Source organism: Myripristis murdjan, chromosome 16 (genome assembly GCF_902150065.1).
Source record: "Myripristis murdjan chromosome 16, fMyrMur1.1, whole genome shotgun sequence".
In the NCBI taxonomy this organism is placed as follows: Eukaryota; Metazoa; Chordata; class Actinopteri; order Holocentriformes; family Holocentridae; genus Myripristis; species Myripristis murdjan.
In genome coordinates, this window is record NC_043995.1 from 21226357 (window position 1) to 21254316 (window position 27960).

The window sequence follows — 27960 nt, forward strand, 5'->3', positions numbered from 1 at the left end:
CTCACAGGACTTCACAAATGTCACTGCACTGGCAGGTACAGAACACACACAAATGAGATCCACAGTTGTAACTCAGGCGGAAAACATAGCTTTTAAATCGCTTAAATGCCAGAAAAGCAGTGCAGGTACTCTGTAGAGACCTCAGTCAATATTACATCTTTGTACGTGGTAAGACGCGCCTCAGCTGACTCCAGCATCATTCACAGAAACTCCACACTCTGCATTGTGGAGAGAAACAAACAAACAAACCACTCCCTTCGTCACTGCCAGTCAGTTGCGTTAACGATCCCTGGTGAAATCAGAGCGTTCATCATCATCACCAGTACGAGAACGAGGGCTTTCTCGTTATATGACACCGTTACACCGTTTTTCTGCATATTCATGACAAGTGATTCATCGCCTCCATTTTCAACTCTTGTTTCTTATCTAGCAATTCACCATCACAGCTTATTTAGAGCCATTTTAGCGTAACAAATTATATTATATTTACAGGGCTTTGTTGACCATTAGGACAATATTAATATCCTAACAGTCTCAATGTTAGATTAATGAATAAAGGGATAATAAAATAGATAGACAGAGGGAGATATGTTGTGTGATACATAGCGTGTGGGTGGGACCACAGAGATGTTGGAGGCATTTTCTCATGGTTGGGGTTGACTGATTCTGCACGTCACACACCTTTTCATCTCACCCATCAAGCCCCCCACATCATTTCTTCAAACACTGTCAGAATTCAAATGTAAATCAGCTGGGTATTGTTGTTTTGATTTTTTTTTTTTTTTTTTTTACATTTCGAAGACCACGGTGTGCCACCCCCTGACTTTTGGCTTCCCCTCCTCTGGGTCGACCTGGATGTGAAGGGCAAAAGTGTGTCACGCACTATGAGGTGGTCTTTCCTACTGTTTTTCTTTAGTCACCACCACTGTATCTGAATATGAGCTGAGATTGTTATGAGCAAAAGCCCCTCAGATGGAAACAACTGTGAGAACGCGGATGAGCATTATGTTAATCAGGATAAGCATGGAAACTCAGTCACTCTTTCTTCTCTGCAGGTTCAGCGAGCGAATTGTTTGTTCCTGTCAGGTTCTCTCTCCATCTCACTTCCTGCCCCACACCCAGATGTTGGTTTTGCATTTGGTATCGACATAAACTTTTTAAGAGACACTCAAATGCTTCAGGCCGAATGGCTGACTGGATTATTGTAAACATTGCCAGGGCTGAATTTCTATAACTGATATGATCAAGTGGCTATGCCTTGGTCTTCTGCTGTAAGTGTAGGTGGTGACGTATAATGTTCCACTGAATTTTACTGGCAGCCTACAGAGGGAGCAGAGCTCAGCTTGAAAAGGGAAGAAAAAAAAGTCATTTTGCTGTGCTGCTGAGAAGATTTAAGATTCTGTTAAACCAGCATTTTTACAGCACTATGAATGAAAGCTACATGAGTTGTGATTTTAAAAAAATAAAAAATAAAAGAAACTCAGTGTAGCATAAGTGTTTTCATTCTGAATTAGTGCATGTAAAAGTCACTGGCCCATGCATTTGGTGAGAAATGCTGCGTCTTAATATTTAAATATGCAACACACAATGTAAAGAAAATGATAGCCTATTTACAGTGATGTGGCATGGATTTGGCATTGTTTTTGTCTCCTCCATATATTAAATGATTATTACTTTATGTGTCAATGTTTTATTTATTTATTTATTTTGGTGTGCAAATAAGCAAAACCCAATTTTCTGTCATATAAAGGTGAAGTGCCCTGATAACAAGTCTGCACATGCAGTAATATTTTTCTCTCTTGGGCCAGGTCTGCTCAGACTCCACCAGGGATGCAGACGCACGCTCTGCACGATTACAGTAAGCCATCTCTGCAGATCTGTTAAGGCATCATGGAACCTAATTTTTAATGTTTTGTCTTGTTTAAATTTCCACACTGTCTGGCTGACGTCAAAGACACAATGAAATGTCGACCGTTTTGCTGCACTTGTTCTTCGAAAATGACAAATTATTCCATCCAGCGCTTTTTATGACAGTAATACTGAAAGTAACAGACGTGCATGCGTTTGTATCTGTGTGTGTCTGTGTGTCTGTGTATGTAAGAGAGAGAGAGAGAGAGAGAGAGAGAGAGAGAGAGAGAGAGAGAGAGAGAGAGGCAGACAGACAGATGAAAGAACCTGATAGTTGTGACTGACAGATTGCATCAGCGACTCAGTCAAAACTCTGCAGGTTTTCATTCCAGCCAAACAATTGACTTAACCCTATAAAGCCTGAACTATGAAAATTCCAATTTTTTTAAACTGAACCCTTTATTTTGTCCTATATATATATAACAAAATATACATATATATATAAAGAAATTCAAAAAATATGTTATTACATGACATTTCTGGTGTATGATATATGATATGTACTTGAAGTGCCAGTGGTATGGTCCAGGGTGAACAGGGGAAGTGTTCAAAGGTATACAACAGTATTTTGGTCAAGTATTGATTAAACTGAAAACGAAAAACGGAATTGAAAATGTGTACATGATACAAATGGCTTTAAAGGGTTAACTGACGAACACAAAGTGAACTGGTGTAGAAATGAAAACCTACAAACCTCTGGCTCTCCATGGCCCAGCCCTATAGCCTGCTTTATAATTAGTTATGCACTGGAGGGTCAACATACTGTGTTTTAGTTTTTATTCATTCACCAATTACAAGTGCAAACTATAACTAACTCACTCATTAAAACCAATGTTGGTCTTACTTAATTTAATAGATTACAATATAATAGCCTCAGAATCAAAATGAATGAATGAATGAATGATACTTTATTAATCCTTTGCAGGAAATTACATTGTCACGGCAGCTTCATCACTTCAACACACATAAAATTGCACACTCATACTATACTAATTGGCCACTTTAAGTCCAATGATAATAAATAGAAAATATGGTTGATGAGTGGGTGAATAAATAAATAGATAAATAAATATGTACATCGTACAGGAAGCAGAGATTAAAATCTAGGGTTTTTGTGCATTAAAAAGTCTTATGGCAGGTGGAATAAAAGACTTCCTGAAGCACTCCGACTTGCATGCTGGTGCAATCAATCTTTGACTGAAGATGCTGCTGTTAATTACCCCAGGGCATGGAGAGTTGCTCAGTATAGCCTTGAACTTGGACAGTATTCTTTTCTCTGCCACCTGTTGGACCAGCTCCAGTTTGACCCCCACCACAGAACCAGCCTTCTTGACTAGTTTGTCTGCTCTGTTCCTATCTGCTGTGCAAACATTCTCTCCCCAGCAGGCTACTGCAAAGAACAGTGCACTGGCCACTACTGTATGGTAGACATTATGCAGCAGGGGTTGGCAGATGTTAAAGGACCTTAGCCTCCTTAGGAAATAAAGACAGCTTTGCCCCTTGCTGTATGCCACCTCCATGTGGCTCTTCCAGTCAAGCTTGTTGTCCAGCTGCACACCTAGGTATCTGTGGTTGGGGACCACCCCCAACTCTGTGCCCCTGATGGTAATTGGTGTTAGTTTGGTCTTCCCCCTCTCCCTTCTGAAGTCCACAGCCAGCTCTTTGGTTTTGGTGGTGTTCAGAAGGAGATGGTTGCACTTGCTCCAGTCCACAAAGTTATTGATGGTTTGTTTGTATTCCTCCTCCTCCCCTCCTGTGATGAGGCCAATGACAGCTGAATCGTCAGAGAATTTCTGTAAGAAGCAGCTGTCAGTGTTGTGCTGGAAGTCAAATGTATATATAGTGAACAGGAAGGGGGACAACACAGTTCCTTGCGGTGCCCCGGTGCTGCTAAGTATTGTGTCAGAGGTGCAGACGCACATACTGTGGTCGTTCAGACAAGTAATCCAAGCACCACAACACCAGTGATGGATCCACACTCATCCCTCTCATCTTCTCCCCTAACAGGCAGGGCTGTATTGTGTTGAATGCACTGGAGAAATTAAAAAAAAAAAAAAAAAAAAAGGTGAACCTCACAGATGCATTGGGGGTGTCCAGATGTGCATAGGCCCTCTGCAGCATGAAAATAAGAGCATCATCAACACTAATTTTCGGCTGATGCTCAATTCATTAAATATATATTTTTAAAAATGAAAGAAAATAAGGAATGGCCTCTATTCTCAAAATACATTTGTTTGTTCATTTTTAATTGAAGTAACACAGCTTGTGATTGAGCTTGTGATGATTACTGAAACTGCAGCGCATATAGTTATGGTTAATGAGTCGTAATTTAATTTAAAAAGGTTGTTTTTTTATTATTATTATTTATTTATCATCTGTCGCCTTTGGATTTCGTTTGGTGAATTTGCGCCCTCTAGTGATGATGACATGATGAAACTCGTCTCGCAACAAACCCAATGCTGCGCTCGTGTATGTGTGTTACGGTAACTTGTGCTGTGCATGCTGGGACTTATTGTAAGATGGAAGCGGTCGAAGTGAGCGTGTTGGAGACTCAATAACATAAATTATCAAGTGTTAATTTTGCCATTATGAAGCTTTAACATTTGATTAATTGCTATCTTCACAACGACCGGCTCGGACAACGTAAGATCACCTGTCGCTTAAAGATAAAACCCGGTAATATTCTCAGTATTTTCGCTTATTTAGCGTGCTAGCGGCGGCTGAAGCTAAGTAGCTAGGGGTCAGGGCGCAAGATCGTCACAGGGTTTGCTTAGCTGATGTTGGACAGCAGGATAAAAGCTTTACGTTTCCTCGCGGCTAACTGAAGTAGAGTAAGTTAACACCAGAGAGTAAGTTTTATGTCCTTTGTCTTCTCCCAGGTAGAGAAACCATGTCTGTGCTGGGAGGGCTGCTGAGAGCTGGAGCGACCTTCTGCCAGTCCGCCGGGACTCTGCTCCAGACAGCCAGGACCATATCCACAGGTGAATACTAGACAGTGATATCATATGAAACCATGCGACCTGTCATGTTGGGTTGTCGGCAAAGGGGGGCTCCATGTTTAGGTTCAACTTTGGCGAGGGTAAAATTGGCATGGCCATTTTCACAGGTGTCCCTTGACCTTTGACCTCGAGATATCTGAGTGAAAATGAGCTCTGTGGGCACCCAAGGGTCTCCTCTTTGCAGACATGCCCACCTTATACTCATCCCATGCAGTATAAAGGTTATGGTCGCCCTGTCTTAGATGGTGTACTTGTGCACACTGTGGCCTAAACAGTCTTGGATTTTTTTTGATTGATTGATTTCTTTTATTTAAGTGTCATACTTCACTCAGAAGCCCAGCCCATATGGGCTTACAAGACACTGTTACACACATTACAAAACCATACTCAAACATACAACAACAGCAACAACAAAATACGCATTAGGATAAATCAGGCATACAAAGTCAAATCCAAAATGTACCCATCAAAGTATCAGTTAAACAAAATATGCTGCCTTCTATTCCAAGCCTTGGCAATAAAATTTGCAGTCTTAAATACTTCAGCATTAAAGAGCCATTTCAATTTATGGCCATCATCTACCCAAAATAGCTCAGGTTTTTGGTTTTGCATGGGCTCAAATAAAGGGACCCTCAAATCATCATACAGGGTGCAATAAAACATAAAATGAAATTCATTTTCAACATCTTTTAAATCACAAACATTACAGATCCTATTCTCTTCAGGGATAGCTGTGAACCGCCCTACTTCAATGGCTTGGAGTTGCATAAATGTGGTATGATTGGAAAGCTGAGACTCTTGTGGATCTTATTAATTTGTGATGATGTTGCCCCCAGTAGATGCCATTTCCTTAAAGTGAGACCATTTTTTAAAAATTTGACATAACTGTTAAAAATAAACCTATTGTGACCTCAAGGATAATCACAGCTTCATGAAACTTTACATCCACAAACTAGGGGATAATTCAAAAAAATAAAAATCACAATAGATCATAATATTGAATTGCATTACATCTCGAATCGGCACCCAAATATTGTGATGGTATTGAATCAAGAGCTAAGCATTTTGTCCCAGCCCAAGTCAATACTGTCTTTTGTTATTCTTGTGAATGGCATGCTTTTGAATGTCAGTGATATTCAGTCGTGACCTGAAAACAACATGCTGTCTGTCAGGTGTGTGCTGCCAAATCAGGATGCATGCCATCCCACAGCCAAAAAAGGTGGACAGATGGACGGAGAAGAGTAGCATGTTTGGTGTTTATGACAACATAGGCATCCTGGGTGAGTTCCCTCGACCAATGAAATCCCAAATCCAGCGCACGAGTAGACTACAGGATCAACAGTACTGATACTTTTTATGCTTGTTTTGTTAGATTTATGTAATGTCACTCTTAACTAACTGACTAAGCTCTGGGTGAAGAAATTGTTGTGGACCTAAACACCAGCAAACCATGAACTGCAACTAAGTTGCGATGCTAGTAATAAATCATTTATTTTCACTGGTGGTTGTCAATAATAGAGAAACAGACCTGAGTGGGTACACAGGCTTATTTTTCTAAGATCAGCTCCTATTCTACAAGAATAATTGTGCATGCACCTGTAATTGAGATATTCCTAAAAATTAAGACTAATTCTTGTAATAGGCAGCTTTTATTTTTTCTAAATGAGTCAAATACAGTGATGCTGGGATTAGAAGATAATAGTAACAGTAATAATAAATGTAAGACTAATTTAACACCCTGGCTCAGGTAGTGCAGATCAGCAAACACACTATTTAAACACACCCTCATTTGACTTTGACTCATACTGCCCACTCAGCACCCCTGTTCCTCTTTCCTGTACCCTCGCATGTTCTCTCTCATATACATGCACAGCTGAAAAATCACCTCTCTCGCTTCTGTGTCTGCAGGGGATTTCAAAGCTCATCCCAAGGACCTCATTATCGCCCCCTGCTGGCTGAAGGGCTTTCGAGGTAATGAGCTGCAGCGTCTCATTAGGAAGAAGAAGATGGTGGGAGACAGAATGATGACTCTGGACAGGCACAACTTGGAGAAGAGGATCCGCTTCCTCTACCGACGCCTGAACCGCTATGGCAAACACCGCTAACCGGGAACACAACACACGGGCCCATACATCAGACCAGCCACTATCAATAAGGACTGTGGGATCTAGTGGTGTTACTTCATGCTGTCACAGCGTTCTATATTGTCATTTTTTTTTCAGTGTATTTTCATTTATATAAAGAGAACTGCTTTGTGTACCAGGAAGTACACATTTACCTTGATTGTTTCGGAATCTACTGACATCCAGTTGACTTGAAACATGTATCAAAGAAAGCCTTTCTGTAAAATATGTTTTAAGAAGAGACTCAAAAGATGCCACTTTGTTCCCCCAGCCTAAGCACTATAGGCACAGTGTCCCTGTGCTTTGGGCCCAGAGGAGCTTGGGGTGCACTCCAGCCCACAGGGAGATCAAGGATGAGGCCTTTCTGAGCCCTAACAATAATGAGAAAATTATTAAAATCACTAATCAGCTTTGATGTCTGGATTCCTTTTGGTATATTACAGTTGGGAATGATTTACACTCAATAGAGAGGGCATGATCTGGAAAATGAGATGTTTATGTGCAGTTATGAATGTCAGACACTGTTGACCTAAATTTAAGGTTGCTGTGAATTTACTGAAACTGTATTCTCAGTAAATACAACCACGTCAAAATACTGCACACGACTTCGCCTGTTTGTGAATGGTTTTCATTCTGTTAGTGCATTCCTCCATGATGTGTTATTTGTAAACTAAAATGCAGGCTTATTCATTTAATTATTTATTTATTTCTCCTCGTCTGCTTCCGGCCTTGTGTCCTCTTGAGACATATCTCCCATGGCTGGGGATTTTTTTTTTTCTCTGCAGACAAAAGATTGGCTCCACTCCTCCACTCTTACCTCTCTTAGTTATGTATTCATGAAGTGGAGGGGGAAAAACGGGAAATGGGGCGGAGGTTGTAGGTTGAGAGGTGGGATGGTACTGGGAAATAAAGATGGGCTATTTTAAAGGAAAATATGATATAGACTAAGAAGAGGAGGAGGAGGAGGAGGGAGCTGCGAGCGGCCCAGAGGAAACAGTCGAGTCAACACTCTGTAGGCATCCACTGTACCGCAGTGTCGTCCTGCCGCCCCATCCGACACAGAAAGCTGCAGTACTGCAAAGTGCGAGGAGAGAGAGAGGGGGAGGGAGGGAGAGAGGGAGGGAGGGGAGAAGAGGAGATGAGGAGAGGGGAGGAGGGGTGTGTAGGAAAGAGGTACTGCACCGTCGTTACGAGTCCAACTGGAGAAGGCAGGGGGAGCGACGCATCATTGCAGTATAGTGCCATAACACACACACGGGCGAAACTACCGCACTTCTCACAACAAGACGCACGTCCGCCTGGAGAGAAGGGGGGGACAGACAGAAACCAGAGAGAGAGAGAGACAGAGACAGAGAGAGTTCAAACTGCGTTTTCATGACTGGACTTTTTTTTCTCCTCAAAACTGCAAACGTTTGCTGTAGTGTTTAGCTCTTAAAGGAGGCAACTCACATCAAGCCAATCACTGTCGTGTGTTTGTGCATCCAGTTCATTTGAGCGTCTGTTCAGGACTCAGCATCCTCTGGAATAACCGGATCGCGGTCTCGCAGGCGCTCTTGGATTTCTCTTTGAATGGATTATAGGATAGAAGTACTTTTCTCTTGAGATTACATCGCGGTCTCCTCACTTTCTGCTGTTGTGTCAGTGAATTATTGCCTGACCCGTGTCTTGGTATTGCGGTAGGCTACTTCGCTGACTGCCTGCGATATAAATGCATCGCTAGAAGATTAGCTCCACTGCACCAAGATCCTCTGCCTCTGTTCCCTGTCAGCGCGCCACTTTAATCACTCCGGTAATTGAAAATTTGGACTTTCACTTGGATCACAGCCTAGAAATTCTTGCCTCTTTTTGTGATCTTGCTTTTATTTTTTTTCCCCCTGACTTCAGACCCTCCCCCTCCCGTCTCACTCCCCGTCACCCTCCTCTGCTGTCCGTGAGTCAGTTCCAAACAGCTGCATAGAAGATGTGAGTATTAATGCGGCTTTTCTCATTCACTCTTTTTACAATAATCACATGCAAATATAATTGCTCGACGTGAATTTTATGCATTTGTCTTTCAAATTCGTTAATTTACTTGCTTTTGTGCACGGGGTTTCCGCAACTGATTGCTTTCGGCTTGATGGATTTTGCTGACGCAAGTTAAATTTATCCGTCACAGCATCTTTAAATAATGTATTCCTGGGTTGACTGCTGTCTTTCCAACGCTTCAGATCTAGTTAAATTGACTTGTTGTGATAATTTTACACGACAGCGGAACTGCTTTAATATTAGAAATGTTGAGTTTATAGAAGTGAGAGATTTTGGAGTAATCATCTGAGTGATATTTTGGAATATTAACATGAAATGACGGATTATTCGAAGGTTAACTCAACTCAAAAATATCATGGTAGGCGACAGTATGAAGGCCTACTGCTGGATTGCTTTTATCGGTTTGTTTCCTCCAGGCATGGCTGTGATTTGCACTGAGTTTTAGTGTCCAGTAGGAAGCTGTCTGAGTTAGTGGCTGCTCCCCTGAGGAGCTTGTTCAGTCTGTTTAAACCTGCTGTGCTCGCCCCTCTTCCCTCTGCCAGATCTCTCTTAACCCTTTCCCAGTCTGCATCATCCCCCTCCTGCCCCTTTTTTCAACATCACTTATCCATGACCTCCACATGACGCTATAAGTCTGAAACTCCCCTTCCAGCTTTGCCACTTTCATTTACTAGCTCCCAAGTTTCTTAATTACTTCATAATAAATTACCCCTTCACTATGAGGTTTGCATTATTCACCCAAAGTCTTATTTCCAGTTACCCTTTCTCCCCATAGTCGCAGTTTTCTTGGGCCCTGCGTTCTGTTGGTCTATTCTCGTTTTCATTCATCCATCCTATCCTTTCATTATCACCTGCTTATTCTTAGTTCCTTTCTTTCCTTCTGACATCCTCATTTTTTGCATTTCTCATCGTACAGCTTCACTCTCCCCTCTAGTTTCACCCCTTTGTGTTAGGTTTTTCACATTACACTGTAACTGCTGATTAAACCTCATTTACTCCTTCGCCTTTGATTCAGCGACTTTTCTTCCCAACCATAAAGCAAAGGACTCTCTTTCATACCATAAGAATGTGTTAATCACAAGAAAGTCAGGTATTCTCCTTTGCTCCTTCCTCTGTCTTCTACCTTCCCCCACAACACTGTTCCACTCTTCCTCTTTTTCCTCGTAAGGTCTGCCCCAGATGCTGCCGCACCAGCTGGAGCCCCTGGTGCTCCAGGAGCTCCTGGCGCAGACGGTGGCCCAGCCGGCCCACCTGCCGCCCCACCCAACACCACCAGCAACCGCAGGCTACAACAGACACAGGCCCAAGTCGAGGAGGTGAGCTGGACCACGCCAGACTAGGGATGGGCTGGCCCAGTAGGATCAGAGTTCGATGCTGTTGAGGTCGAAGAGTTTTACAAGAGCAGGGGAATCTCATTTGCAGCTGACATCAAGTCATGTGATGGCAATGTATATTTAGACCTTTTTTCCCACAACCCTTTCCCTGGACCAGGGACAACCTAGCACTTAAAGGCAATAACATTAGCTCTGTTGCCCCTACAGTGTTGAGTAGAAAGGTCTGCTCGGCTCAGTTTATAATGGGCCCAGCAGCAATTTGCAAATGGATTCTGACTTCTTGTTTGATGTCATCTATGATGTGAAATTCATACAGCTTCAGAAAACAATACACCCACATCCACTGTGTTCCTCTGCTCCCTCAATGCCTCTCATGCTCTTCCTATTCCCTCCCCACAACTGCCAAATTTCTGTCTCCACCACTGCGGGCTAGGTGGTGGATATCATGCGGGTGAATGTGGACAAGGTGTTGGAGAGGGACCAGAAGCTTTCAGAGCTGGATGACAGGGCAGACGCTCTCCAAGCCGGAGCCTCTCAGTTTGAAAGCTGTGCAGCCAAGCTCAAGAACAAGTACTGGTGGAAGAACTGCAAGGTAGGCATATTAGCGTGGGAACGTAAAACAGATTGTTCTTGCTGAAAGAAACTCACGATTAAATCTGGCTCTGGATTAACAATATGTCTACTAGTGTGTGGTGTGGTGCATGTACGTATGCATGTAGAGGTAATGGATGATTAACATTGTGAAGTGCGAATGAAAGTGTGAGTCGAATGCACCTACCAACTGCTGAGGTGCACTGAGGCGAACACACAGCGTCTGTGCTGGGAAGGCCCTCATCCTGCTCTCTGCACACTAATCTGTTAATGAGTTGCTGTGGAGGATTGCAGCGATGCTCCAGGGAATATGAGAAAAAAAAGTCCTCTAATACCAAGTTTTCACTACAGACTTGGAAATACTCATGGACCTGGATAGCTATAGCAACTACAAAGCAGCTGAATGGCCTTTTTTATTACAATTTATTACATGGCCTTACTGCTTTTTTTTTTTTTTTTTTTTCAAATAAAAGTGCAAACATGCATATGGGTTCATGCATGTGTGCAACTTCAGCACATGCCATGGCCGGAAGCCTGCATTTCTTTAAATAATATCAATTTCAAAAAGCATATGCCATTAATGTAAAAGTAATACACTTTGTCTACTCTTTTCAGATGATGATCATGATGGGCATCATTGGAGTCATTGTGGTTGGAATAATATTCTGTGAGTACAAGCAGCTGTTTCATCTTCAGCCTATCATATATTGACTGGTGGATATAGAGTGATTGATTAACTGGTTGATATATAAGGCTGCAGACTGATATATAACTTTAGTAATACTTATATATTAGATTATATAAAGAAAATAACTCAGGTGTTCACTGGGTATTTGGCTGTGGCTAAACTAGCCCTGTTAAGCTTTGCTGTTTGAACAGCCATCAGCAGCAGAAGTGAGAAAAGCGCTCAGATGAAGCTAACACAGCTGGGACTGACACAAACATCAATTGCGGACAGACCACACATATGGTGGGCAGAATGAGCAGCCATACAGGGCAAATTAGCTTCTGTTCGTGTTGACTGTTTATATGTCAGCGTACACCAGTGCTGATGGTCTTACTGACTGACTGCACAGGTGAATATAAAATAAAGGGAAACAAGATTCATCTAATTTTGTCCGAGGATGCTGGCAAGTGTAAAGCAGCACAGGTACAAAGCCTAATCTCTGCACATCTGCCCCAACGAGCCCATGTTTGGCCTGTTTACTTACTACAGCCTTGACTGTCAATTATTCATGACTGCTTATTACAGTAAATTATTGATTTACTAAACATGTTACCAGTCCTTCAACAACAAAAAACAGCTCAGCTGAGTGTTCTCTTTATTTTGTGACATTACAGGCTGCAACACTTTACTAGACCCATTAAACTCACGACTCTTTCTCCCTTCTTTTCCTTCTTCTCCTCAGTGTACTTCTTCTACTGAGCTCCTCACAAAACGATATGGACTTCAGAATGATATAAAAGAGAGAAGAGGAAAAAAACCCACCATAAATCCAAGCGCCCCTCAATCTTCCCCTTTGATCCGTCCTCTCCTCCCTCTCTTCACAGTCTTCCATCAAACCATCTTGCACTCATACATGACAGTAGTGTTTAGGTGTCTCTGTTCTCTTCATCCTCCGTTCCTTCCCTTCTTGTTACTTTCTCTTTCTTCCACTGTTTTGGCGTGGCGGTCTCACTCACTCTCTCCTGTCTCTGCACCTCATGCATTATTGAAGGATGCAGCAGGGAGAGAGAAAGAGGGGGGTGGGACAGGGGAGGAGGGAGAGAAAATCCTTGTGACACAGGAACACGCAGGGCTTTGCCCACTGACAGGGGATACTGAGCTGGAGGGAATGAACAAAATCATGGAAGCAGACAAAGGAAGAGGGATGGTGAATGTGTGCAGGGAGATAAAACAAGATATCGCAGCTCTTTCTATCCCAGATATGCCAAAGCTTGTTCATTTTACCTTTTTGACAGTGTCTTACATTTGTAAATTGATACTGACATGCCTAACTGACCTACCCCTCCTAACACTACTGCTACGATCATCACTACTTACTAACACAAGGCCATGGTAAGACTAAGATTCTGATCATTTTTGTTGTATGTGTGTGTGTCCATTTGTGATCCAGAGCATTGTAGCCAATAGCTTTTTCCAGGTTTAGCTGATAAGCCTTCACAGGCAATTATTTCTTTTCCTTTCCTGCCTTTCTCTCACTTAGTCTCTTATTTCTGGAAGGCTAAGTGTAGACATAATGGCAAAAAAAAAAAAAAAAAAAAGAAATGTGAAGACGGGAACTGTGAGAGCATAAGGAAAGGGAAGAGCAGTTGAGGAAAAGGTAGGGAGACCATTGTGACACCTTATCCCATATAGATAAGTGAAACCTTGTTTTGGACTGAGAAGCAATTATAGATTAAGTGAGTCTGTGACGAGCAGCATAGTGTTATGCACAGCAGGAGAAACAGACAAGCCACTAACAGACAATCTCTCTACACATGGATTTACCACTCTGACGCAGAGTAAAGTCTCTTTTAACTCTGAGTTAGACAGAGCCACAGCCATAGACAGATGAATGTGTGATGTCACATTTTGAACAGGTACAAATGGTCTTGTTGTTCTGAACTTTGCAATGACACATTGGTTGTTTGTTTGTCGTCTAAGCTGACTTAATCTTCAAAAAACAGGAAAGTGGGAGAAAGGACATAACCAAGAAAGCCACCGCCACTTGGCCAACCCACTCCTCCCCTCTCACTCAAATAGAAAAAAAAAAAGACTCACATTGTCACTTAAGGTACGGTAAGGGCCAAAAGGACGTATTTGTTTCTAACTTGCATGGCAAACAGTGTCCATAGTTTTGCCTATTTGTGTGACCTGTGTATCTGCCATTTCTGAAACTAACTGCCGATTGTACATTTTCTTTTGTTAGTGGTTTCAAGGACCTGTGTATAATGTATCTCTGATCTGGTAATTACTGCGTATGCAATGCAATGATGCTCAAAAGTTTGCCAAAATTTTGTTAAATTCACTTGCTTTTGAGGGAAAAATAATATTCAAACAGAGAACTGCTACAATAGTATCCTGTTAAAACATGTAGTACTGTATGAGTAGAACCATAGTCCACCTCTGCCAGTTTACGCTCCTGAGAATGTCTTTATAGATTCTTTCAAGTTTTGGGGGGGGCTGTTGGATAAAATGGAAAAGCTCATTTTCCTTCTACGACTGATTTTGAGAGTTGAAAAAAAAAAGAAAAAAATCTAAACATGAAGACTTCTATGTGTAAATTGCATTTATGTATTATAATAATAGTGATTATTCAAATTATCTGATGATATTGTGTTACAGTATTATTGGATAATTAACATCTACAACATGAAAATGCAGTGAGAGATGCAACTGGATTATGAAAATTCTTTAAAATGCATGCTTACCACTTTTGCTGATGCCAATAAAGAAATCATCAATAGAGCTGTGTGGAATTAATTATTATTATAATTATTTTCAGAAGCTCAGACAGAAACACACACAATTTAGCAAGTCAGACACTTCACACATTAACCCTTTACTTTCTCTGTGTCACTTTATCTCTTTAATCCTCTGTTAAACTGTAGACCAATAATTCTCTCCCTTTTTTGGCCCACAACCCCTTAAAATCCTCTGGTAACAGGCTGCCTATGCAAAGATTTCAGCCAAAGAATGCTTTTCTCTTTTCATATATTTGATTAATTATCAGAAAAGGCATAGAGGCTGACATGATAGTAAACTTTTTTCCCTATCCCATAATTTATCTTAAGATACATAATATTATTGAGATTTAATTGCTGACCCAGGCACAGTGCAGTGGTGTTCAGAGACATTTTTAGTCAAACACACCAGTGCTTCAGTATCACACTCTCCTACACGAGTATACATGGACTCATGGTGCAAGTGTGAATATAGAAATCAAGGGACTGTCACGTTGACATCACAAACCGAGGATTTTGCTGCAGGTTGTAGTTTGTAAGCTCCTCACAACCAAGATGCTGCAATATGTCTAGTACTCTGGTGCATATATTGTTTTTCGTCAGTTTCCTGATGTAAAACTAGAAATGTACAAACACTATTAAATGCCAAAGACATCAAGTAGGATCTGAACTGCTGAGTCACAAGTTGGAAACGAACGAGTTTTAGGGGGTCATCAAAGGAGATGGTGCTCCCAGATTGCACAAGGTGTTGCAGGATTTGCCTAACCATTTTGAGTTTAACAGACATCACGGTCATCTAGGATTTTCCACACTCCCAGGGCCTCAATCTGTCCTTGATCATGCGCCACTGGGCATCAGTGGCTGGCGAGCATATATATTCTTTGTGCTGCATCATCCAGACGGGGCGGCCCAGGATGGAATAACTCAAGCTCCTGTCTACTGCCTGGCACAACTTGAATAGCTAAGAAAATACAGGACTGCTATTCTTGCACAGGACATCATCATGGGAGATTTCTACAATAGGTAGGATTAGACACAGTTATAATCCTACACATTAAATAGGTGATCCTTCAATAGCATCACGGAATAAAATAAACATATCATGTTAACAAATTTAACCGGCTTAACAAACTCAACATTGCAGTGTGATGATTAAAAATGGAGCTTTTCTACTTGTTCCCATGTTTTCAACTTCAGCACAGTAGTCTTTATTTTTCTTAACAGGAGAGGCAAGAAACAACAGTTGGGTACCTCTTAAATTAATTAATTCATGGGCAACAAGACAGCAAAAAACAAACAAACAAAAAAGAAACAACACACACACACACACACACACACACACACACACAAACATATCTGGGCTCAGCTTCAAGTCAGGATGATATACTAGAATATCTTAATATCCTATCTCATGACTTGGTAGAAGAAAAGCACGGTGACGACCAGGAAACCCAGGAACAACCAGTAGGAATCTGTTGAATGTAACACAGAGAGCACAAGACATTAAGCAAAACATTTACTCAACTTCACTTTCACTATACATCAACCAGAAAATTCCTAGTGTTTTCATGTGTTAAATGAAATATAATACATTCTGATAATGATTTTGCTATTTTTGTTGTTTGTTGAGTGAATAACATAATTTCCTGTCCAGATTACTGCATTTTATCAGTTTCCACAGAGGCTGTTTTTTTCCAAATTAATCACCTCTGCCATAGTGCATACTGACGTTACCGGTGATTTGACCTAGACTCTCCCTCCTGCAAAGTGCCACTTCAATTTTTTTAATGAAGTTTTTTTCTTTGAAATAAATATTTGAAATACTAGTCACATTTACTGCTTGATTTTCCTTTAAAAATGTATGGTTTAACAGCTAGCAATAGCCATACATAAATACCTGTTTCAGGTTCTTCTACCACCAGGCTGATGGATACAGCCGTGTCCAGGGTGGGGTGGGACACCCTGCAGATGATGGTGCTTCCAGGAGAGACGCTGGAGGGCAGCGTGAGGTGAGATGACAAGGAGAAAGTCCCATCACCGTGCTGTCGATGGCTGGAGAGAGAGCCCTGATGTGGGAGGACTGTAGGCTCTGTGTCTGTAGGAAAGAGAGACAACCACTCCATCTAGAAAAGGAAGAAGAGAGCAGAGAACAAAACCTCAGTGTGGCAGTGGCTCTTGACCAGTTTGCCACGTAACAAACAAACAGTTGCTTTTAGAGCTTGTTCAAATGTACTGAAAGAACTGAAAAAAATTCAACCAAAACAAATTTGTGATCAGTAATATCCTGCAGCCTCCTCATTGGCTGCTTTTGTCAAGCAGTTATGTGTATTTACCATCCCTGCTTGTATAATCCACAGTAGCCTATGTGAAATTTTCAAACATTTAATAATTTAGCATGCTGTAAAGATGTGCCTGACACTAAAAATTACAACAGCAATAACAGCAATATAAGGACATGTGGGCTTCACAGCAGCCATACAGACCTGGACATCCAGCGGGTAGTAGTGGCTACAAAGGCAGCTCAATGTCTGGGGGGACTCTGCCTTATAAACCAACTTCTCCTCTGACAATGAAACCCGGGGCGGTTCTTAAAGAGAGAGCAACAAAACCCATGGAGGACATATAGAAAGTAGACATTTTAGGCAACATCTCAATTTACAGAAATACCTGAAATTCCTGAAAATCTAATGACACATACATAAATAAGTAACAAATCACAACATGCACAATGTAAAAAAGGACAAGAAGACAGAACTGAGCACAATATGGTGAAACTTACGTATGATATGGAGTTGTATGACCTGCTGGGCGTGGAAAAGGCCGACACCGACGGTGCAGATGTAGGTACCCTCATCCGAAACCTTAAGCTTGGTGAGAGTCATAGAGGCATTACCCTCACCAACCAGCAGGCCAGCATCTACACTTGAACCCTTCCTCTCGGCATTCACTGAGGAGAGACAGGGAGAGCAGGTCAGATCACTTTCTGCTCTGTCCTGTGTAATTTACTGCCTTGTCCTGTATAGTAACTTGCACCATTAGGTTGTAACTGAATCCTTTGTCTTCTGTGCTGTACATTTCTGTGTCCTCCTGTGTAATGGGCACCTTTAGATGGCTATACTGACTTGTCATGCTATATCTTTGTACACATTTACCACAAGTGAATCTATGAAGGATTGCAACAATTATTTACACATGTGGGAACAATGTTGTTTTTGTGACTTTTCATCAGGTATGTTAATACAGCTTGTGCTACATCCTTGATAAACAGCTTCAGAGTTGTGTTCCAACATAACAAACCACCAAATATAAAAGTTTTGGATAATCAATTACCATACGAGTTGGAAATTCAGAAAATAACTGATTCAGGTAAAAATTGGTCTTCAAGAGATTTGGAGTTGTACTTATTTTATTCCAAAAGTTCTTGTACTTACTGTATTCCAAAAGTGACACAACTCTCCATGTAACACAGTCAGACAAGGTAAAAGCGGTGTGGTGGTTTTCCTGAATTCAAATCTGACTAAAGCTTATTAAGTTTTGTTAGCTCCAAGTTGTGTTTCTTTTAATAGCTGCTGGCATTTTATTCACAGTTGATACAAATTAGGATCAAGCATCTCATGTGGTTATTATGATTATTCACCTGTGGCTGACTCTTCAGCAGAGGCTAAATCATCTTGTGTGCTGACCTTTATAATTACAGGCCATGGCATCACAGCACAGGTAACACAGCTCACAAGTTTGTGTCTTGAATTTTACATAAGTGATTCACCTTGATGTACCAGATGGTCACAAAGTGTATTTCATCTAGTTCACCTCAGAGGAGGAACACTGGAGCACATCCTGAGGTCGCTACAACCAGGTACTCAAGTAGGCAGTTAGGCAACTACAGACACCATCTGCAGCACCAAAGACTTGGCCAAGTGCCTCCAACCAGCAAAGACAGGTGATTGCCTTCTTCAGAGGAGAGGAGAAGCCACATCCTCAGCCAAAGGCACCAGCAGGGCTCTATTGAACAGCACCTGACTGACATATATGTATCTAATTTCCCCTTGGGGATCAATAAAGTATTTCTGATTCTTGTTCTGATGCTGAAGAAGGTAAACACAGGGAAGCAGCTCCAAATCCCAGAAAAACATAGCAGAGACCACCCTGAGACCTGACATAGTGCTGATCTTGCAGGTGGTCATGCTGCAGCTTACAGTTCTGAGGGGAGGGGATGGAGAGGGCCAATGAGAGAAGGTGTGCCAAGTACACAGACTTGGTGGAAGAGTGCCACAGATGGGGGTGAAAAGTACAGTGTGAATCCAAAGAGGTGGACTGGAGAAGCTGCGCAGCTCAGTCCCTGTGTAAGGCCGACAGCCTCCAGACATGCAAGAGGAAGGCCATCAGAACAAGCAGCAGAAAAAGTCTCTAGATGGCTGTGGATCAAGAGGAGCGACCCGTGATCATGTGCTACTTGGACACAAGCCGGGAAGTGATCAATCCCGGTTGGGTCACCTGGGCGAGGGTGTCTAATGTTCAAAACACCCCAGGTAATATCACAGATGATGTGTCCAGGTACATCACTAGATGTATATGAAAACCTATCAGTTTCAGGTCACATATCAGGTTTTTAAGCCAGTCCAAAAACTGTATGTGTGAATTTTGGCCTTATTGGTTTACAGTCCTATAGAAATGCTAATATATACACCTGAGCCTAAAATTTGGCAAAACAATAATCGACAGTGTCAGAGAGAAACACAGCTTTTACAAGAGGTTGAATTTAGTCAATAATAATAACAATGAAATGACTTTAACCTGTAAAGCACTATTACTGTAAGGGGTCTGTAACTTTCACAATCAAATATTCTGCATCTATAAATTCATGTTTATTTACAGTATGTAATACCTTTATACTATTATCTATGAACATGAAAATCTATTTGTTACTCAATGTCAAAACAGGCATTCAGACTACAGGATGACCTCAAAGCGAGGAATGTAAAATTTGCCTACGTCATCCAGATTCCTTTGTCAGTGTACAATAAAATTCCTGAGATGCATTACAAAATCAAAACAAAATAAATTATTTTTGGCATTTCTGCTCTATTTGATAGTGACAGTAGAGAGAAACAGGAGAGGCAGGGGACAGAGAGGGGACGCCATGCAGCAGATGGGCACAAATTCGAACCCAGGGCTCCACGGTAAGGACCCAGCCCTGACAAGTGCTGCACACTTACACCAGGGTGCCCAAAATAGATAAATGAAACAAACAAACAATTATATAAAAATACCAATCAAAACTAACTAGAAATGAGCAATTAGAGGCTATTTCCATTTATTTGGGTATTAATTCTCACAGAAGCCCACCATCCTGAAAACCATAATAATCCAAACACTGTCACTGTCCATGTCACTGACACTAATCCTCGCTGAAGTTTGAACTCTCATAACGCTCCCGGATTAGAACGTCCAGGTCAGATTCACCTCCTTACCAACTGAGTGCTCCTCCGCATCAGTCGGCCTCGACCTCATATCAAGCACTTTACGTCCTGTTCCTCTGTGTTGCAGCCGCCACTCAACAGTCACTTCCTGCGTTGGGGGCATTTCTTGTTGTCTGAAGCCACAGTTGAGCAGGACATCGCCTTTTAGAGGAGCAGAAATGGCCTTTGCATGGGAAAACACCAAGAATACCACTGTAAGAAAAGAGAGGGGCAGAAGGGAAGTAATGAGAAGGCTGTGGATGCATGTCCATCACAACAAAATTTAACTTCACTCTTCCGAAATGGGACAATAACCTTCTGATCTCACCCTCTGTCAGCAGGGACCCCGACTGGCTTAGAGGAAGGCCCAGTTTGTTCTGTATCAGAGGTGCTCCCTTTGTTTGGTCGCTCTCAACCATCAAAGTCTGCAAGACCAATGAGGCGCCCAGCCCGTCTCCTTCAATACTCAAGGAGACAAAAAAATAGGCTGGTTCTTTACTGTCCTGGGAGCCATGAGGGAAGTAACGGCTTATTTCACACATCACTTCCTTCTCATCGCAGTCAGCGTGGAGCAGCACCTCTCCGTTGGGGATCTCAGTTGATGATGCTGCCATAGACAGAAGAGAACAAGAGGAAGACAGGAAAGGACGCAAAAAGGTTATCACAGGTTCTGATGGTGTCAAATTAACTTGTGGTTTCGACTTCATGAGGGGCAAACAGAGCAAACCTTTGGCTTCGAAGAGGATGAGGTCGGGGTCAGGGGTTGTAGGCGGGATGAATGGAGTGAGAGTGTCGGATAACTCATCAGAAGGCACTGCAACGTCTCTTAAGACAAGTGTGGCTGGAGTCCGGGTGAAGAGAGACACACCTCCCACCCCCTCCTCCACCAGGGAGCAGGACAGCACCACGTCTGCACCCCCCTCAGCTGGAAAAAAAAAAAAAAAAAAAAAAAAAAAACTTCTTTGGGATACAGTTTAGCCTTTCATCATCTCTCATCTCTTTACAACACATAGTAATGTAGACACTAAACCCACTTCAATTCAGTTTGCATCCATAGCAGGTCACAGTTTACACAACTTCTTTAACCTGACATTAATCATTATAATGCATTGTAAGTAGCATCAAACTGATATAGGCCTGCTCTATATGACAAGGCGGCCTTTAAAGGGAAATCCCGTGCTTTTCTATGTGATTTTGTATGGCTGCTACCTTAGAAAGAGATTTTTTTTTTTTTTTTTTTTTTTTTTTTCTTTTTGGTAATAAACAAAATAAAATAAACTTATTGATTTTTGTTTAAACTGGTGGCCAGGATGATTCTCATCGCCCGGATGTTATAGTTTATCCATCTTATCATTCACACAGCAGTGACACTACTGGCCTTGCATCGCTGTGGGTAGCCCCCAGTGTGTGTGGGAATATTAAAGCTCTTACCGTAAACGTGCGCCATCAAGTATCCGAGGAGGAGAACTTCAATCATCTCGAGTCATGGAGTCAAGATTCAAGATTTTTTAAAACAAATTCAAAGTATGATCCAGCCAACAGAAAGAAAATAAATACTCTAGCCCGTACACCAAGTCACTTTCACTTTTGATTTCAGCAACTAACAATATGACACCCTAAAAGAGATCCAGCCTGCAGCCGAATATCTTAACAGTCCATAAACTAGGCTACAACTTGATAGGCTACCATAGCTGCATAGGATAATACGAGCTGACCTGTGGTAAGTTATCACAGACGCGATATGGAGAATGTGCGTCAGGCGCTGCAGCCGGATAGCAGCGGAGTGAAAGTGAAACTACGGGTGCAGAGAGAGAAGCTGCCGTCCAATCACAGAGCCGCCTGTCCCGGATCACCATGAAGTAAACCGTGCAGCACCTGTAGTCTACAGTGTAGCAGCCCCAACTTTCACTGAAATGACATTTCAAGGACTTACATTTTATTTTGATGTCTAGCAGCCTACCCAAGTCTAATTTTAATTTTAATCGCTGTTGTTGCTGATTTAAAGCTTGGAGACATGACATGACGCAGAATGAGACTGGCTAAGTACTATTCATGATACAATTTAATCACTTTACAAATCAGTAATCAATCAGTTTACAAGTAGGTGTGACCTAAGAATCAAACTGAGTACAGACTTTAATTATCACAGTTACTTTTCCCCATCTGTTTCTATACAGCTACTATAGACAAGTTGTCAAAGTGGAACCTTTATTATCCAAATCTCCTGAAGTCAATATTTCTCCTTTTTATTTTCCTGTTATGTCTTATTTATCAGCTACTTTCTTCCTTCTTTTTTCAGTACAACCTTTAGTATCATCGAATGTTGAACGACTGTAAATTTATGAATTCAGTTTGCCTGCATGGTGTTGATGATCCAGCCCAGGTAGTTGGCAACTCTGGTGTAGACTCCATATCTGCCCTTTTGGCCGCAGTCAATCCCCCAGCTGACAATCCCTGCAGCCCAGAACTGACCACCTTGCTTGATGGCGAGAGGGCCTCCACTGTCTCCTTGGCATGAGTCCTTCCCACCTTCAGGGACTCCAGCGCAAAACATGTTATCTGTCAGACTTGGTAGGCTACTGTATATCTCCTTTGCTTCATTAATAGACTTTCTGCAAACCGCCTGTTCCACCACAGGGAGTTGTACATACATCAGATTATTTGTAGCCATCCTGGAGCCATTCTTCTCCATAAGACCAAAGCCTGAAATCAATCTGAAAAGCAAAGAAAAACCTCAGTGCGAGATGACTTTTGAGAAGTAACATTAAATCCATGCTTTCATATGTTTCACATGTTCTAAAAGAGTCCACCAGAAAGTCTGGTTCTCTACCTACCCAAGTAGCCCTTCAGTGTATGTGAAACCTTCAGCTGGCAAACATATCGGCATGATGGATGAGTTGAATGTGACTGGATGTTGCAGTTTGATCAAGGCGATGTCATTATTATAATCTAAGTTATCGAGGTTTTTATATTTAGGGTGAACATGGAGAGAGGCCACATCCACAGGTGAGGTCGTCATTAATTCAACATCATTACTTCCCATGTAAACCTGTAAAACAGCAAGATAATAACTTACCCATTTAAACCAAAAACGAAGCACCAACCTTTCAAATATAGTATGCTATGGTAGTTATTATTAGTTAGTAGTAGTTAGTAGTTAGTACTTACTTACCTTCACTTTCTTTTCTGACGCAGTCACTCCCTTATCTACCAAGTTATGAGCTGCAGTCATAACCCAGTGGTCTCCAATCACCATGCCACCTCCTTTACCTCCATTTACTTTCAGCATCACTTGCCAGGGGATAGTATTGTCTGGAGCTTTAGCCCCCCCTAAGATCCTCTGAAAGCTAGAGAGGAGTTTTGTGGGCTTGCCACAAACTGGATGGCACACAGATAGCAAAGCAAAAGGCATGTTTTATATGAAAGAATAATTGTAGACTAACTTCTAGATTACTGTTGGGTGTAATTTTTTGATCTCAAAAAACAATACCTGGTATACATTTCGGAATAGCATGAATGTCATTGTTATCGCTCCACTTTCTGTCTGCTGCACAGGTGTAGCTCACTGAAGGCCAAAGAGAGAAAAAGAGAGAGAAGACAGAAATTGTTGAAGACTTACAACTCGAATTTTGCCATGTTTGCAATGACATTCATTTTCTTGTTACAATATAAATGTCTCACCATTTACACCCCCGAGCAGAGAGTAAAATGGCTCATTGCAGTGATACTGAATGACAGAACGGTACTGATTCTGAGAGCCAGATATGAAGGTTACCCCTCCATTCAGCAGTGGTTCAGGCTCTCCACAATCAATGACTGGAGAAGAACAACAGAACAACATAATATTTTCCCACTCAGGAGCAGGTAATGTATTTGCTTATTTTAAAATTATGTCTCCTAATTTATGTAACTAAGTTTCAATAAGTCTTCAAGTAATTTTACACTGATTTTTTTTTTTTTTATATTTCTGTGTGATGTGAACATACTCTGGCATTCCGGGAGAGAGAAATGCCACTGTCCATTGCTTTGACACATGTCAGAGAAACTCACGAGCTCCCTACCGTCCTGACAGAGAGAAGAAGAGGAATGAACTCAGGGAATGTGCTATATCAAACAATGAAAATAAATGAAAGAATAATAACTGTCTAGTATTGGTGTTAAGAACTAGAGGAAAACATAATTTTCATTTAACCATCATGAGCTTGTATCCTTTGTCGCAGCGCACATAGATGTAGTCTCTGTAGAGATATTCAGGTAAGACAGGAGTGACCTTGCCCTTAGCCACAACACCAGGAGACGGGCACTTCACCCCTGAAAACATCAGAGCAAATGTTCAACAGCAATTCCACATCTATAGTTAAACAACTATTAGTGTCAAACAACAAAGGTGTCTTGTCAACAGGCAACAGGCATGCCAAAATGTCTCCACAATGGCATTTATAACCTGGCAAGACCACATTGCTTTCATTGTAGTTTCATTGCTTTTTGTCTTATTTCTACTGTCATCTTTGTTCCTCCCTCCTCACTGTGAGTGTTGTAGTTCAGGCTCCAGCCGTGACTCAGGCCCGTCCCATCTGTGTGGTAGTCCAGCGTAACAGTGTTGGACTCAGTGATCATCAGTCCTGGACTCTTTCCACCACACAGCTTCATGGGCTCTCTCTCTGGGATGGTCACCTGTCAACAACAGGAATGATGTACAATTCATTTATCAGCTATTCCTTTCCATTTATTTGATAAAACATGCATACTGTGGGTAACATGCTAAGCATTACCTGCAGCCAGTGATACAGACAGGTGGGGCCTTGATCAGTGTCTATGCTCTCGATGTGGAAGTTGTCGGTAAAGTTGAGAGTGACAGTGAAGCCGGGTTCAACAGAGATGATGTACTGGCAGGAAAGATCGTGAGGTGACTGGTCAGGGTATCCTGGACTGGTCAGGTGTCCCTCAGGCTCATCAAATATACCACCACCACAAGATACTGGGTAGGCAACAAGAGGAGAAGTAAGTCATCATATAGAAATTATTCATCTATGGTATGAAAGCGATAGTTAACTTCACAGTGAAGCCATCAAAAGTTGACCCTGTTAACTTTCAGTAGTTTTAGGTGGGGGCTGAAATGGAACTACATAACCTTATTCACTGTATGTTTGGTCTCATGAACTTCAAGGGAGTTTTATCTGTCATGGGGTTGAGCAGATAATGACTCAGTTTTCATTTTTGGGTGACCTATTCCTTTAAGCCAAAATTTGCAAACCTTTCTCCATTTCATTTTTTTGGCTGCTGGCCACACCACATAAGCAAATTTGGCAACATGATCAGGATTTGACAGCAAAAAAAAAAAAAATCATCAGCTACATCCTTAGACTGCAAACAATTTTGACATGGACTGTACCAGTGGAATCATTTCCCAAGCCCTGGCAGCATGACTCTGATACTCTGAACCAATCAAAACTATACACATATAATACCTATACTGAAAACACAACAAATAAAATACAACAGTACTCACACACACAGGTGCGGTGGTCTGTACGGAGCTCATAGCCGTGGTGACAGGAGCACAGGTATGAACCGGGAGTGTTAAGGCAGATCTGAGAGCAGGGTGGAGCTGAGCCATCAGCAGGATCTGGTTCTGAACACTCATCCATGTCTGATAATGAGCCAGACAGAAAGTCAAATCATTTTCAGCATGGTTGAACTGAAAGGAAATCTGAGCTCTGTTCCCGGGCCTCATCTACAAACAGTAGTCTCATGCTATTGTATTTGTCATTGGCTGCCAGACGTTACATACTCATTAATATTTGAGTACTTCATTACTATTTCCTCAGTTCTGTTTGATGTTCCTTTAAATGCATGTTGTCTGTATTTACATTTATTTTAGTTGAGCTAAAATGTATGAATGTATCAATGTTTGCTGTCAAGAGTCTGCATGGACTCTCATGTTGTTGCCTGGACTTTTTGTGTTTTTGGATTCTCCATGTTTGCTCCGCTTTTCTTTAGCTCTATTTCGGTCACTTTGTTCCTTTTGTATTGCCCTAAGTCCTGCCCATGTTTCCCCTCTGCACCTTTTCTTTTTGTTTTGCCCTCGTGTTGCTCCCTGCTGCACCCTCATTGTCTTCCTCGTTAGCCGATCCTTGAAGTTCCCTCCAGATTCCTGCGTCCTGCCACTCCAGCTGTGTCTTGCTCTGGTGATTCATCTTCTGTGTATTTATACGTGTGTTTCCCATTGTTCCTTGTCAGTCCGCCGTCAGTGTCCTCTGGTGTTACGGTTGTTTATGTTCCTTGTATTTAGCTCCTTGTGTTTCAAGCATGCCCATTCTGCTTGCCTTTACCTTTTTATAACCTGAGTCTGGGAATAAACTTTCTCCAGTTCCTGTTCCTGTTGTTTCAGCATTTGGTTCCATGTACCTGCATCACCTGTGACAGTTTGCCATGATTTGCATATCTTTATTGTATTATCTTCAACTATTTATTTAGCCAGGGAAAAGAAAGGAAGAACAAAAGAAAGACAGAAAAGAAGGAAAGAACGAAGGAGATGCATTGGATAGAAGAGGGGAGTGACAGAAAAGCTGACAAAGATAGAAAAGTGTTACCTATTGCCTGGTAGTAAACAGAGAAGCCGATGTTCTGCTGGAGCTCAGGATTGGTGTCATCTGTTTGGAATACAAGGGTGAGTCTGTTGCCCGGAAACAAGATGGGCTGGTTGCCCGGGTGATGCCCATCAGTCGAATTCTGCTGGCCGCAAAACTTTCCCAGTATGTTTTGATCATAGAGAACCTGAAAAATGTGCAAAAGATGGGACTTACTGCAGGACAACAAAGAATAAACAATAATAGAAAAGACAGTATAAAGAATAGAAGCTTGATAATGATGAACAAACGTAATTCTGTATGTGGACAGTACAGAAAATAAATCAAGTGTGTGTGTGGATGAGTACGGGCTGTATTACACTATTTGTCATATGAAATGGAATATATTGTGTTGTCAAGTCCAAATCAAGTCCTTAATCTTCAAATCAAAGTCCGAGACTGAGTGACCACCAAGGTCATGTCTGATTTGAGTCTCAAGTCCTCAGTATTTGAGTGTGAGTTCATTTAATCCACGCCAGAGAAAATTAGAAATTTGCGCAAGAGTCAGATTCACCAATAATGTAATTTCAGGTCCAATGTCAGGACTTGAATGCTACATCACTGGCTATTGCTGGCATGTTTGTAATTGTGCATGGACATGTGGAACTGACCGTGAGGGAGTCATAAAAGCAGCCTGTGGAAGCCTCAATGTCCAGGTGTGTGAAGGTGAGCTGGATCTGGTAGCCCTCAGGTACTTGGAGGTCCCACTGCTTCAGCTGGCTGGGGGGGTAAGGACGGGGGTACTGGGGGGATTGGATCTCCCCATGCATAACAGGCTCGGAGCGAGGCAGCCGCCAACACTCACACACTGACACAAACAGAAACCTAAAACCATGCAGTGACAGAGAAACCTTGATCTGCTAATCAATTTGTGGTAAACTGAGCTGCAGGTCCAAAGTTGATACAAACAGAAGATGTTACAACCATAGTGATGCAATCGCATAATTGTTGCAGCTGCACAAAATATCTCCATATGTTGCACTGAGAAATGGATCCATCCACTGAAGTATTTGAGTGTGACCCTACAAAATACACTCCCATAGAATTTAGGGCATATAGGACACAGCTATACACTCAGTACTTGAGTTGAAGGGGGATGAGGGTGGATGGCATCCCCCCTGAAATAAAAACGGTCAAAATCATCCCCCCTGTAAAACTGCCATCCTTCATCAAGTGAAAAAAATTAACCATCCCCCCTGAATTTTTTTTACAACTCGACTACTGTATACACGAATAGCAGGTATATTATGAATTTTTGAACGGAGATAGAAATTCAGTGCAAGAACTACTTCAGGAAAACAAACAAAGGAGTTAAGTATCCTGAGCAAACTTACCCGATGATACACCAGGTCCAGCCCATGTCTGGGAAAAGGTATGTCTGAGAACTGATCACTGTCGAGAGGCAAACGTGTCAGATTCGACTGAACATTAATGTCATACGGTTT

At 41.8% G+C, this 27960-nt stretch overlaps 4 protein-coding genes across 5 annotated transcripts; 2 read left to right on the plus strand and 2 right to left on the minus strand.

Annotated features, from left to right (window-relative positions):
• The first annotated feature begins 4392 nt into the window (after positions 1-4392).
• mrpl51 (mitochondrial ribosomal protein L51) lies at positions 4393-7633 on the plus strand. 2 transcript variants are annotated; one of them, XM_030073132.1, is made up of 4 exons: positions 4393-4584; positions 4788-4889; positions 6080-6187; positions 6816-7633. In XM_030073132.1, exons 2-4 carry the CDS (start codon positions 4799-4801, stop codon positions 7010-7012), a joined length of 396 nt encoding a protein of 131 aa, XP_029928992.1. In that variant the 5' UTR covers positions 4393-4584; positions 4788-4798; the 3' UTR covers positions 7013-7633. The 2 variants fall into 2 exon arrangements, with proteins under 2 accessions (XP_029928992.1, XP_029928993.1); XM_030073133.1 differs by having other exon boundaries at positions 4394-4551.
• A 570-nt stretch (positions 7634-8203) lies between these two features.
• vamp1b (vesicle associated membrane protein 1b) lies at positions 8204-14219 on the plus strand. Its single transcript, XM_030073135.1, has 6 exons — positions 8204-8819; positions 8915-8992; positions 10224-10371; positions 10823-10981; positions 11596-11647; positions 12390-14219. Coding segments are annotated over exons 2-6 (378 nt in total). The 5' UTR covers positions 8204-8819; positions 8915-8990; the 3' UTR covers positions 12407-14219.
• A 1530-nt stretch (positions 14220-15749) lies between these two features.
• Positions 15750-21640, minus strand: tapbpl (TAP binding protein like). Its single transcript, XM_030073071.1, has 8 exons — positions 21318-21640; positions 20614-20811; positions 20215-20493; positions 19899-20099; positions 17207-17374; positions 16911-17014; positions 16325-16550; positions 15750-15899 (listed from the first exon to the last, which is right to left on the minus strand). Exons 1-8 carry the CDS (start codon positions 21361-21363, stop codon positions 15832-15834), a joined length of 1290 nt encoding a protein of 429 aa, XP_029928931.1. The 5' UTR covers positions 21364-21640; the 3' UTR covers positions 15750-15831.
• Positions 21641-22233: 593 nt separating this feature from the next.
• On the minus strand, positions 22234-27879 carry LOC115374210 (complement C1r-A subcomponent-like). The gene is made up of 13 exons (XM_030073015.1): positions 27850-27879; positions 27127-27340; positions 26480-26663; positions 25396-25536; positions 24659-24864; positions 24413-24560; positions 24079-24197; positions 23873-23951; positions 23568-23702; positions 23377-23451; positions 23059-23264; positions 22721-22935; positions 22234-22600 (listed from the first exon to the last, which is right to left on the minus strand). Exons 1-13 carry the CDS (start codon positions 27873-27875, stop codon positions 22234-22236), a joined length of 2115 nt encoding a protein of 704 aa, XP_029928875.1. The 5' UTR covers positions 27876-27879.
• Between the last annotated feature and the right edge of the window lie 81 nt (positions 27880-27960).

Excerpts from the sequence above, each read along its gene's own strand:
- mrpl51 (XM_030073132.1), top strand. The coding sequence starts at position 4,799 with ATGTCTGTGCTGGGAGGGCTGCTGAGAGCTGGAGCGACCTTCTGCCAG. Across the intron at positions 4,890-6,079 it reads AGCCAGGACCATATCCACAG|GTGTGTGCTGCCAAATCAGG; the intron begins GTGAATACTAGA and ends GCTGTCTGTCAG. Across the intron at positions 6,188-6,815 it reads TGACAACATAGGCATCCTGG|GGGATTTCAAAGCTCATCCC; the intron begins GTGAGTTCCCTC and ends CTGTGTCTGCAG.
- vamp1b (XM_030073135.1), top strand. Across the intron at positions 10,372-10,822 it reads CACAGGCCCAAGTCGAGGAG|GTGGTGGATATCATGCGGGT; the intron begins GTGAGCTGGACC and ends ACTGCGGGCTAG. Across the intron at positions 10,982-11,595 it reads ACTGGTGGAAGAACTGCAAG|ATGATGATCATGATGGGCAT; the intron begins GTAGGCATATTA and ends TACTCTTTTCAG.
- tapbpl (XM_030073071.1), bottom strand. The coding sequence starts at position 21,363 with ATGATTGAAGTTCTCCTCCTCGGATACTTGATGGCGCACGTTTACG. Across the intron at positions 17,375-19,898 it reads TGCGGAGGAGCACTCAGTTG|TGAATGCCGAGAGGAAGGGT; the intron begins GTAAGGAGGTGA and ends GTCTCTCCTCAG. Across the intron at positions 16,551-16,910 it reads ACTACCCGCTGGATGTCCAG|ATGGAGTGGTTGTCTCTCTT; the intron begins GTCTGTATGGCT and ends TTCCTTTTCTAG.
- LOC115374210 (XM_030073015.1), bottom strand. The coding sequence starts at position 27,875 with ATGGGCTGGACCTGGTGTATCATCGG. Across the intron at positions 24,198-24,412 it reads CCTGAACTACAACACTCACA|GGGTGAAGTGCCCGTCTCCT; the intron begins GTGAGGAGGGAG and ends TGATGTTTTCAG. Across the intron at positions 22,936-23,058 it reads CGTCAGAAAAGAAAGTGAAG|GTTTACATGGGAAGTAATGA; the intron begins GTAAGTAAGTAC and ends GCTGTTTTACAG.